The 12,871-nt window shown below is 35.7% G+C and overlaps 1 protein-coding gene across 1 annotated transcript; it reads right to left on the bottom strand.

The window, feature by feature from the left end:
- Window positions 1–1,401: 1,401 nt before the first annotated feature.
- Window positions 1,402–6,210, bottom strand: LOC126891538 (pharyngeal muscle protein 2-like). The gene is made up of 3 exons (XM_050660715.1): window positions 5,985–6,210; window positions 4,938–5,155; window positions 1,402–1,587 (listed from the first exon to the last, which is right to left on the bottom strand). Exons 1-3 carry the CDS (start codon window positions 6,208–6,210, stop codon window positions 1,402–1,404), a joined length of 630 nt encoding a protein of 209 aa, XP_050516672.1.
- Window positions 6,211–12,871: the final 6,661 nt, after the last annotated feature.

Below are 12,871 nucleotides of genomic sequence, written 5' to 3'. Positions count from 1 at the left end.
GTTTTTATATTTGATACAAGGGGACCATTGGAAAAGCGGTCCTTCCAGTTTCTGCTACTCTATTTAAAGCGTGTGCTAAGCAAGTAGGTAACAAAGAAAAAATATTTTTAAATGTTGTCCACCTTTGCTCATATCACTTGCGCAGCATCACTTAACAATAATAAAATTTTCTCACTAACAAAATGTGACTGCATATTGTAGAGTCCCCTTCGTCTCCTTTATTCGTCGTCCCTTGCCTTATAAATTCTAAAAGGCAGAGATTAAGGATGCTACCAGAAAGTGGTGCCACGAGAATTTTCCGATTTATTGTTTAGATCTGAAACTTCTCATTTCTGATTTGGTGACATAACCATGTTCCCCATCTGGTTATCACAGGTTCAGGTGGTAAACGCACATTAGGTAAACGATCTTTATACAACTCAACTCGCAGAAGGGATTTTAAAAATATGTTTTTATATTTGATACAAGGGGACCATTGGAAAAGCGGTCCTTCCAGTTTCTGCTACTCTATTTAAAGCGTGTGCTAAGCAAGTAGGTAACAAAGAAAAAATATTTTTAAATGTTGTCCACCTTTGCTCATATCACTTGCGCAGCATCACTTAACAATAATAAAATTTTCTCACTAACAAAATGTGACTGCATATTGTAGAGTCCCCTTCGTCTCCTTTATTCGTCGTCCCTTGCCTTATAAATTCTAAAAGGCAGAGATTAAGGATGCTACCAGAAAGTGGTGCCACGAGAATTTTCCGATTTATTGTTTAGATCTGAAACTTCTCATTTCTCTTTAAAAAATTTTTTGTAAATGCATATGCACTTATATAATTTATACAAAATATGCAAATATGCACTTAATATGCGAGCTCTACATATTACTAATTATTTTATACAAAAATATATAACTTACCTATTATAATGCTCCGCCTCTGATAGCTAGTCTCGAAATTGAAGAATTCAGTCAATTCAGTGGTTGTCGCATATAAATCTATCTACTATATATTACTTATATTTTTTTATTTAATTTTGGTACAGATTAAATAGTTCTACGACGTCCATGTCGTCGCATGCATTATTTTCTGACATCTGGCCCGCTTTTGTTCCATAGTCTTTAAGATCTTCTTCACTTTCTATTATTGGTTCTGTAATGATTAAAACCAAATAAAAAGTTACAATGAGTGATCAAAAACTTTTATTAAATCTATCTACTATAAATTACTTATATTTTTTCATTTAATTTTGGTAAATATTAAATAGTTCTACGACGTCCATGTCGTCGCATGCATTATTTTCTGACATCTGGCCCGCTTTTGTTCCATAGTCTTTAAGATCTTCTTCACTTTCCATTATTGGTTCCTCACAAATTTTGCTGTCAGTTTTTATTTGATGATCTGTTTCGATTCTTTCTTAATTTTCTATTTCTCCCGGGTTTTTATAAACTTTGTTGTTGGTTTCATTATCTTCACTACTTTCTACTTGTTTCAGTTCGTTGCACAAATTGCTGTCATTTTTTTTCTGCGCATTTATTTCATTATCTTCCTTATTGCCATTTTCTTTTGGTTCTTGATCGGAGTAATCTTTATTGCTTTTTTGCTATTACTTTTGAAACAAAATAATATATAGCCATGGACAAAAATATCGAAAATGTTGTAATTATCATGTGATGTAAAAAATTTTGTGCTACAATTCTTAGCTCCCACTGCCACAGGAATCTTATTTCTTTTTCAAAAACAATGTTTTAAGTGTCACATAAATGCTCGATTGGATTTAAATCTGATATGGGTTAGCGTGGTCAATATATTCTTTTAAATCGAATTTCATCAAGATAAATATTCACTATTGTAGCTACATATAGATGTGCGCTATCGTGCATAGTACGAATCTGTCATACCAATATGGTTGGCAAAGTGCCTAGAATAGTGAATACTTATCTTGAGATTCCATTTTAAGTATTATTGAATATAATTGAATATTATTGAACATAATTGAATATTCAACTATTTTTAATGGGAATAAGCCACAATTTTACCAAAAAAAAAAATGATTTTATTAACGTTTCAAAGCCCAAATCGGGTTTCGTTGTCAAAATACAAAATACTACTAAAAAAAGTAGTATAGAATATAAGATAATATTATCACAACTATTAGATAGTTTGTTTGCGTTTCTGCACATGAAGTTGATTGGTGCCAACATTATATTCGTGTATAATCTTTCACACACAAATGTATTATTAGATCGAGCTGATACCCAAGGAACAGAGATATCGATTTGTACTAGTAAATTAGGACAGTCAACTCCACCATTTAAGAGTTTATGCAAAAATAATATCGCTGATTGATTCCTACGCATCTCTAATGAAATAAAATTAAAACTAACAAAGCGACATAATCACAACCCCTTCGGGGATATGTTCCTGTAACTTTGAAGGTTAAAAATTTTAGATATTTTTTTGAACCCTTTCGACAACGTTGGAATATTTAAAAATAGGATTCCATATTAAAGCACCGTATTCCAATTTGGATCTAACTAAGCTCATGTACATAGCATTTAGTGCTGATAGATTATAGAAACTTTTGCAGTTGCGAATAATGAAACCTATGAGCGATATGCCGAGGGAACAATAGAATTAATGTGATAGTTAAATGTTAGTTTACAGTCCATGTAAATACCCAGATCTTTGATACAATTAGTTCTTTCTAATACAACATTATCAATTTCATATGGAAACATCAAAGTATTATATTTACGACTAAAAGTAAGAATCTTACATTTAGATTTGTTTAGGTGAAGTTGGTTTTGTAGACACTAATTATGTAATAAATTAATTTGTGTTTGCAACATAACACAATCTTATAAGGTATTAATTGTTACATATAATTTCAAGTCATCCGCAAACATCAGCTTATTACAATCTAAGGACTCACTCAAATCATTAATAAATAATAAAAAATAGCAATGGGCCTAAATTCGATCATTGCGGGACTCCACTGGTTGCAGTATATATTTCTGAACTATAGCCATTATAATAAACATACTGTCTGCGTTGCGACAAGTAAGACTTGAGAAGCTGGAAATAAGTATTGTTAATTCCCATTGAAGAAAGTTTTTATAATAATATTCGATGGTTTATCTTGTCGAATACTTTTGAGAAGTCAGTGTAAACTGCACCAATTTGCCCCCTTGCGTCAAGTGATTTACATAAATACTGAGTAAATACTGCAAAATTACTAGTAGTGGATCCTGCGCTCATGAATCCGTACTGATCTGTAGATATAAGATTCCTAGTAGATACATATATACGATTGTACAAAATGGTTTCCAAAATTTTAGCAGCATTATTCAAAATAGATATTGGTCTATAATTATTCACGATATTACGGCTATCTGATTTGTGAATAGGAAAACCTTAGCTATTTTCCAAGCATCCGGAAATGTTGACGTTTTTAAAATCAAGTTGAAAATTGTTTGTAGTGGTTTTATTAAAACCCGCAGACAATCTTTAAAAAGAAATGATGGGATTGTATCTGGACCTGACGTAAATTTGTTCTTTAACCTTTTTCCAGCTTCCAAAATCTCCTTTTCCGTTATTGGTTCACAACTAATATAAACTAATAACTCAAACTAACACATCTAATTTATTTACAAACTCCAATTTATGATTTTACTAATTAAACATAATAATTACGATAACTAATACATTTCAAAACCCGATCACGGCGTAACAATATTCTCGCGTCGAAATGTTAACTGGCTGCGTCTCACACGATCCGTGCTTATAAAGAGTCGCATACGGTTCTGGATTTCTCCAACAATCGATTCAAGTAAACAACTCCATCCAAACGCTTCTCGAAGAAGTAGAAGAAATCCCGTTATCTCTCGTCTACGGGCGGGTCAGGGCCGGACTCGAGAAATTCATAACATTGCCCCCTCCTTAAGAGATGGTTCCTCCTGGAATCCGGTCGGAACTCGAACTGGGTGCTCAAAGTTGGCAACGAGGAAGTATTTCTTCATCCACATGATGACAACACTGTGCTAGCAGCCATTAAAGAAGATACAGTTGTGCCTGCGAGGAGTGAAACGATCATCGTAGCGCGGCTACAGGGAATTGTAGAAGAGGGAACACCTGTTATGATGGAACCATGGAACCACGACGAGGAGGTTGGCCGAGGAATCATAATTGGAAAGGAATTTCTTTAGCAGAAGTTACCAATTCCTTTCCAATTATGATTCCTCGGCCAACCTCCTCGTCGTGGTTCCATGGTTCCATCATAACAAGTATTCCTTCTTCTACAATTCCCTTTAGCCGCGCTACGATGATCGTTTCACTCCTCGCAGGCATAACTGTATCTTCTTTAATGGCTGCTAGCACAGTGCTGTCATGTGGATGAAGAAATACTTCCTTGTTGCCAACTTTGATTACCCTGTTCTTAAAATCCAATTGAAATCCATGCAAATTCATTACGTCCATTCCTAATATAACATCTTCTTCGATGTCTGCAACTATGACAGTATGGACGAACTTTTCTGCTCCAATCCCCAATTGTATCTGGATTTCTCCGTGGATGTTGGCATTTTCACCTGTGGCAGTCCGCAGTCGCAACCTCGTTGGTAAGAGTTTCTTACGACTGTTTATAACTGACGGTCGTATAATGGTCCTGGTCGCTCCGGTATCCACCAACAATGTATACTTTTTACCATTTATTTCCCCATCTACATATACACTATCTTCACGACATTTAAAAGAAGCTATTAGTATTAGATGGTCTTTAGAGGAGTTCTGAGTCGAGGCTGCCCCCCTAGGGTCCGTGCGTTCTCTTATTTCCTGCTGGTGAGTTTCTTGATTTGCGTTCTTCCTTAAACTCCGTGCGTGCCCCTTTTCGCCACAATTCCAGCAATTCATGGTCTTCGTTTTCTTCAATGTAAAGCCTTTCACCATATTTACCAGCTGGTCAAGTTTGGCTTCATCGTCCTCTTCTTTCACAGTTCGAACTGCACTATACTCACCAGAGGCCTGCGTAGCTGATTCGGATTCGAGGGCCGCGGACAATACATCGACCAGCGTCTTGTGACGAGCTAATCGCAGTGTTCTCTGCATTTCAACATCACGAAGACCATCGATAAATGTTTGAACAGCTAACATTTCCATCATGTCTTCGGGAGCTGTTGGATAAGCAAATCGTACTAAACTGGCAATATCTAGCTCTATTCTTGAAGAGCTTCATCTTTCTTTTGTCGTCGGTTTTTAAGCCGCGCCTGATAGAGTTACTCCAAATGTTCGTGCCCATAACGCATGTTTAGTCTCTTCATGAGTTGTTCAAAATCATTCGTCTCCTCTACAGCTATGGTCTGGAGTACATCCTTCGAAGAGCAATAACCCGATTTACAGCTTTGTCTTTTTCAGACCATCCGTTCGCTCTTGAAACTGTTTCAAACTGTTTCTTATAACTGGTCCATGACGACTTTCCATTGAAATTTGGCACCTTAACACGAGCAAGACTCACACTACCTTCAACTATCGACCGTGGCTCCAATTTGTATTTGATTTCATCATCTTTAATGTCTGTTCAGATGGGTTCCATCCATTTGTCTACTTTTTCCGTTTCATCCATTTTCTTTTCTATTTCCTTGATCTTTTCTCCAAAAGTAGATTTTATAGACGATATCTTGTCATCAAAATCCGAAGTGACTCTAGAGATCTCGTTAGTCATCTTGCTTTCAAGGGATGAAATATCACCCGAAACTTTCGAAATTTCACTAGAAACTTTCTGTTCTAATGATATAATGTCTGTAGAAACTTGTGAAATTTCACTAGAAACTTTGTTCTCTAACGATGTAATGTCTCCAGAAACTTTGTTCTCTAACGATATGTCTGTCGAAACTTTCGAAACATCCGAGGAAACTTGGGAGATTTCACTAGAAACCTTTTTCTCTAACGATGTAATGTCTGTCGAAACTTTCGAAATCTCGCCAGAAACTTGGGAGATCTCACCAGAAACTTGAGAAATCTCTTTAGAAATTATTGACGAAATCAAAGCAGCATGCTTGTCCTCAAACACGTAGGTTTCTGGATCATGACCCTCTTCTTTTAGTGCGTTCTTCAGACGATCGACTAGATCAGCCTTTTTCCCAGCCGACTCAAGCTCGCGATTTTCCAATTCTGCTCTGAGCTCCGTAACGCGGAGATCACAAACTTTCGGCTTATGCTGTGAAGACATGGTCACACACTGTATTTATTACGATTTATATTTATTTATTTTTAAAGGTTCCACACTGCACTTTAACCGAGTTTTGTTTATTTAAACTATCCCACTTCTGACACCAATGTTATAAAAGTGTCTTTACTGTTTTATTATTTATGTTTTTAGGCACTAAGTTTAATTTAAATAAAGGAAGACTTACTGATATTATTTTATTTACATCACTTATTTAATTTACAAATAACTCAAACTAACACATCTAATTTATTTACAAACTTCAATTTATGATTTTACTAACTAAACATAATTACGATAACTAATACATTTCAAAACCCGATCACGGCGTAACAATATTCTCGCGTCGAAATGTTAACTGGCTGCGTCTCACACGATCCGTGCTTATAAAGAGTCGCATACGGTTCTGGACTTCTTCATGCCAATCGATTCAAGTAAACAACTCCATCCAAACGCTTCTCGAAGAAATAGAAGGAATCCAGTTATCTCTCGTCTACGGGCGGGTGAGGGCCGGACTCAGTGAGAAATTCATAACAATACTTTGGAATTTCCATGGGGCCACCACCTGTAGCCAACATGTTGTGGCGCAATTCTGTCGTTTCTTTGCGTTTCCTATGATAAAAAATTGTAATAATCAATAAATATGCATTTGCTTAAACAAATCAAAGTTTTCTACCTTTGTTTTAGGTTCGTCCACAGTTTCTTCAGCTGGTCGCTGGTCCTTACCGTACTGACGTCAGGCTGGACGTTGTAGTAATCTGTTAGCTTCTCCAAAGCCTTCTTCTTTCCGTCTGCTAGGGAAGCACCGTCTGTTCTTTTGTTTTCTATCATTGTGCTTCCCTTCACAAATTCTACCAGAAGAGATTTTTCCCTTTGTGTATAAGGTGCATACTTTTGAGTTGGTATAGTGCTCCTACCCTGCATACTATTTGCACTCATATAAAAATTCACATAACAGATTTATTTATTTAGCGAATGGTGTACATGGACAATATTATTATAAATACTTAATTACAGTAGAACCCCGCAAATCCGAACCCCGCAAATCCGAACTTTCGGCAAATCCGAACCAACGGAAAGTGAAAATTTTTTTTAAAATTCAAAATAAAAATTTAAAAACATGTTTATTATATGTACAGAGAACCAGAAAATTTAACAATGTAAAATTAATAGGAATTTGGACATGTGAAATTTATTAAAAATAAATACACGTAGTACCTACTTATAAAAACTTAAACACAATCAATAAAGGAATGTGCATAATACACATTTCCCATGGTATACTATGAACGAAAACATTGAAAAAGATAAGAAACATGAGAAACATAGTGTAATCAATATCCAGATTACAAATTAAATGAATCATTTACAAAACCGAAGTCCCGTGACTAAACAAAACTACTGGCGTTAGCGATTTAATATTTCAGTGATCTAAATATTTTTCAGCTTTAGAATATTGGAGGCATAAACGTGCGGATAAAGTTTCATAAAGGGATCGGTGGCAGTTCAAATCTTTTAAAAATCATCTTCGTTAGCTTCTTAGGCTAACTTTCGGATAATCCGAACTTTTCGGAATCCGAACAGGCTGTCCCCCCAATTAGTTCGGATTTGCGGGGTTCTACTGTATAATGCATTACAAATAGAAATGTAGGTAAACTTGTTGAAGATGTAAAATTATGCTGCAGAGATAGAAACATTGAAATTTATTCTCATGAATGAATAATGTATATGAGATACATACCTTACAACGATTAATTGAAAATTAATTTTTAAATTGATAAATTGTTCTAACGAACAGATTTTTTTAAACAATTGAAATAGAAAAATGAAACTTTGTATGTTTACTGTTGCAATACAACCGCCAAAAAGACAACAGACGGAGAAAATATGTGCTTGGACCGTAATTAAAACCTCCAAAACACAAAACAAGGCGCGATATCAAGGATCTATCGAAACAGAAAAGACCTTTAGGTTAGAACAAAACAAATACATAAACATAACCTCTCAAAAAATACATCAAAATCCATTTGACATGTCTATTATTTGGTGTCCCTATGTCAAAATTGTTTAAAATCCCTAATTTTCCAGCCACGAGATCAATCTTGGCCGAGAATAGGCGAAGACTCGTTTATAAAACAGAACGTGGTCTTGAGCACGACGTCGATGTAAGATCGTCTTGGCTGAGACCGATCTCGAGATCGGTCTTGAGTACTGACTATAAATACGGGGCTAAAACTAGCAAGCTTTATGTGGCGCTACCCCACTTGGGGTGTTTAGCCACTACAGTCATACTATAAACTGCATTTTGTCACTTTTTGAGATATAAAAAGTTTAAGTACTTCTTGTTAAGGGTTGGTACTGCTTTCTGGGCACCTTAATAAAAACAACTTTGCCTGTGCCGCTCCTTATATCCAGCGTTTCCAGGCGAAGCCTTTTTGATGGGCCTGGTTCTTCCTTAAAAATTCTCTTCACTGTTTCACCTTTTTGTTCCGTGCTGCAGCTACTGCTATTTGTGGAAGCAATGGTAGAAGTAGATATTCCCACCTCCCGCACTTCAACGTTTCCGTAGACGGCTACTTTCCTCATTACATTTAGCAACCTCTCTTCAAACATCGTCAACGATGAGGCAGGAGGTAGTCCACCTCCAGTACCACTTGGGTAGGCTGCAATTGCTGCAGCTTTGGATTTTGTCTTGCTCTTCTAGTCAGTAACTGTTTTCTTCCACTCTTCTTGGGTATTTTCTCCATGACCCAAGCTGTTCAGGAGTATGGTTAACTGACCCCATATTTTAATCAGCTCCAACTTGCCGTTGGGTCCCTTAAACTTGTTGGTTATAATTTCTATCTAACAGCAGGGACCAATGATCTGCCTGAACTATCCATTGTATTTTGAGTTGTTACGATCTTACTGTAATTAACTAATAAACTAATCACTACATCACTAACTAATCACTATATTAATAACCAACTGACTAATAATATACGAGTACTTCACTTCACAAGTTTCTGTTTTATTCGGGAGCAAAATGCAAATGAAATTGACTGGCCAGTTGTTTGTGAAAACCAGTGCCAATAAAACACAAATACACACACACATTCTTTAAAAAATCTTTTATTTCCTCTTTTAAACTCCAAACCCGTTCAAATGCATATCCACAACTTAACCACCTTACTTTCGTGTGGTATAGAAGGTCAGAGTAATCTGCGTCCACTTCAATCAGAAATTCTTGGAATTGTCGGTGTACCAAGCCCGGAGATCGAATCGTATTAATAATTTTTACAACCACATTAAGTACATGGGTAATGTCTATTGCAGCTTTACAAAGGACGTCCTGGTGGATTATACAATGCAAAAATACAACATCGTGATTAGGATTCTGATTCCGAAAAATACCTGAAATCCCACGTTTTTTCCAACCATATTTGGGGCTCCATCTGTAGTTATATTGCATAATTTTGAAATAGGTGCATTTAAATTTTGAAGACCTTTGGAAAATTCGTTATAAATTATTTGCCCCGTCGTTTTTTTTATCGATTGCAAACAAGTTAGTGAACAAGCATATAATGAAGATTAATAATTGAGCAGTGTCACTTCTATCAGTACTTTCATCCATCGTCACGGACAAATATTTACAGTTCTCAATACGCTGCTTAAATTGAGTTGACAAGTTTGATGCAATGGCATCAATTCGCGTTGTTACTGTTTTTCGCGATAGGCTAACAGACTCAAACTCTTTTATTTTTTCTGGACATAAAATTTTACTCACCATACAACCTTTTACAAATTCTCCTTCCGAGTATGGTTTGTTATTTTTAGCTATTTTATAAGCCACAACATATCCAGCCAGTGTAGAAGCCTTTTGAGCAGTGTTTTGCTTTATAAACATATTTCGTTAAGCAGATATTGTTTTTTTTAAGTTTTCCGCATTTACCTTTTTCTGCGTCATTCATCAAAGCATATTTGGTTTTTGAATGTTTGGTGTTAAAATAACGAGCAAGGTTAAAATCTTTAATTAGGAAAATTAGGAAAAAAACAACGGAAGACCTGCTTCATCAAGAGTAAATCTTAAAAACCTTAGACCCAATAAAAACCCAAAAGAGAAATAAAAAGTAGAAATGAGAAATCGATAATTGATTATGTAATAGTTAACTCACAAGTTAAGGATGAAGTCATAAATACAAGAGTAATGAGACGGCTAGATATATACTCATAACATGAAAACGATGCAAATTCAAAATATTAACAGATGGATAAAAACAGGAAAGAAAAACTGGACCGAACATGTAAACCGAATGAAACCAGATATATTAGCGAACATCTGTAAAAACAACAAGCCGTATAGCACAACACCCGTTGGAAGGCCGACGAAAAGGTGGAAAGGCAATGTACAGTCAACAACAGCTGAAACAGAATAAGAGGCAGACAAACAGGAGTAATCCTTGTCGCACAAAGAAGAAGACAGAGGGCGATCGAACGCGAGGATGAAGAAGGACCATGATATATATATATATATATATATATATATATATATATATATATATATATATATTGATGCGCGTTAAGTTGTGACTTCCGGTATACAGAAGAGGCTGTCCGACTTCCACCTTTTCTACTAGGAATTATTTTTTAAAAATTGTGTATTTGGTAAAAGGGGGGCTTATAAAATGGGTCTACCTATTGAGGGGAAAGGATTTACCAAAATAAATTTTGTATATATATACGTATATACCGAAGCGTACAGCATACGTTATGGCTTCCATATATAGGGTAGTTCAAGGTGCGTTGTCACTTCCAGCGGTGTTGTCATATTTTGGAAGTCACAACGACTCGTCTGCTGATTTACCTCTTACTTTAAGCGTAATGTGTGATCTTTTGAAACTTTTACTGTGAATACAGTTGTGAATGCAGTTCTATGTTTTACAGTTGTCTATTTAAATTAAAAGATTCATATTCTTTTGATTAAACAGGTTTACAAAAAAAAATACATTTCGGAATATTTGACGAAACCATATGACTAGGGGGTTTTTGGGGTCGCTGGTCACGAATCCGGGGTCCGCTGACCTCTATCACGTCAGGTAATGGTCATCTCAAGGTCAAATCAAGATAAACCGACAGTCGCTCTGAAAAAGTATATTAGGGGGTTTTTGTGGTCGCTGATGACGAATTTTGTGTCCGCTGACGCTCTATCACGTCTAGCTCAAGGTCATTTCGAGGTCAAATCAAGATAAATCGACACGATCGCTCTGAAAAAGTATATTAGGGGGTTTTTGGGGTCGCTGATCACAAAACTGGGGTCCGTTGAGCTCAACCGCGACAGGTAAAGGTCATTTCAAAGTCAAATCAGTTTTGTGGACTTGTCCTGATTTGGCCTTGAAATGACCTTTACCTTACGTGGTAGAGCTCAACGGACCGCAGTTTTCATGATCAGTGACTCCAAAACCCATATATTTTCAGAGTGATTGTGTCGATTTATGTTGATTTGACCTTGAACTAGACGTGATAGAGGTCAGCGGACTCCTGATTCGTCATCAGCGACACCAAAAACGCCCTAATATACTTTCTCAGAGCGACTGTCGATTTATCTTGATTTGACCTTGAAATAACCTTGAAATGACCTTTACCTGGCGTGAAAGGGGTGAGCGGACCCCGGATTCGTGATCAGCCACCCCAAAAACCCCTTTGTAATATGGTTTCTTCAAATAGTCCGAAATTTAGTTTTTTTTGTAAACCTGTGTTATTTATGATATAATTGATATTTATTTTACAAATACTAATATTTTATTATTGCTGCAAAATGGATTTTTTGGAATTAATTAAAAAAGTGTTATTAGTAAGTAATTTATTTATGAAAATTATATCAAAAATTTTAATAAATAAATTTGAACGTATAGGAAATTTTAATATTTATTATTTTTCTTGATTAAATTTTAGATTTTATTACAGGGACCATCCTTTTAATTTTTGATGGACCAATAATAATGTGTAATAAGAAAATTAAATGGCTAAATACACCAGGTGGGGTTGAGCCGCTAAAAAGCTATCTAGATCCATCTTTTTAGAGCAGATTAGTCCCAGTCTGCTACTCGATACTATTGACTGTGCTTCTCCATTTCTTTCTATCCTCTGTCTTTTTCTGCTAGTCTCTAATTCCTGCCCTATATAAATTTTCCTTTACTTCCTGTAACCATTTATTCTAGTTCCTCCGCGTCTCCTTCTAACTCCGGGTTTCCATTGTAAAATTGAGTTTATAGTTGTTACGCTACCTGCTCTCCATATATGCCCCAACCATCTAACACTGTGCTGAAATCTGAAAATCTGGAATAATATCTACCCGGGTCGAAACATTTTTTTTAATATATGAAAATAGTTATTTATGAAACAGTTCGTGAAGTATGCTTTTTACGAATGCACGTGATGTTTAGAGCACGAGCGACAACGGAGCGAGTGCTATACATCGCGTAAGTTCGCAAAAAGTACTTCACGCACAGTTTCATACAATATTTTACCTACGATAAACAAATAAAATAACTGTAACTCTCCATCAATGGAATTCATTCCTATTCTACAATTTTTAGAACTTATTTAAACATTCTAATTTCTTTCAAACCACAAAACTGTCAAATTTTTTTTTGTAATTTATTGCTCATTATGCCATCACCATGAC

This window comes from Diabrotica virgifera, chromosome 9 (genome assembly GCF_917563875.1).
Source record: "Diabrotica virgifera virgifera chromosome 9, PGI_DIABVI_V3a".
In the NCBI taxonomy this organism is placed as follows: Eukaryota; Metazoa; Arthropoda; class Insecta; order Coleoptera; family Chrysomelidae; genus Diabrotica; species Diabrotica virgifera.
The sequence above is the reverse complement of the archived record's forward strand: the minus strand, read 5'-3'. Positions and strand labels throughout refer to the sequence as shown.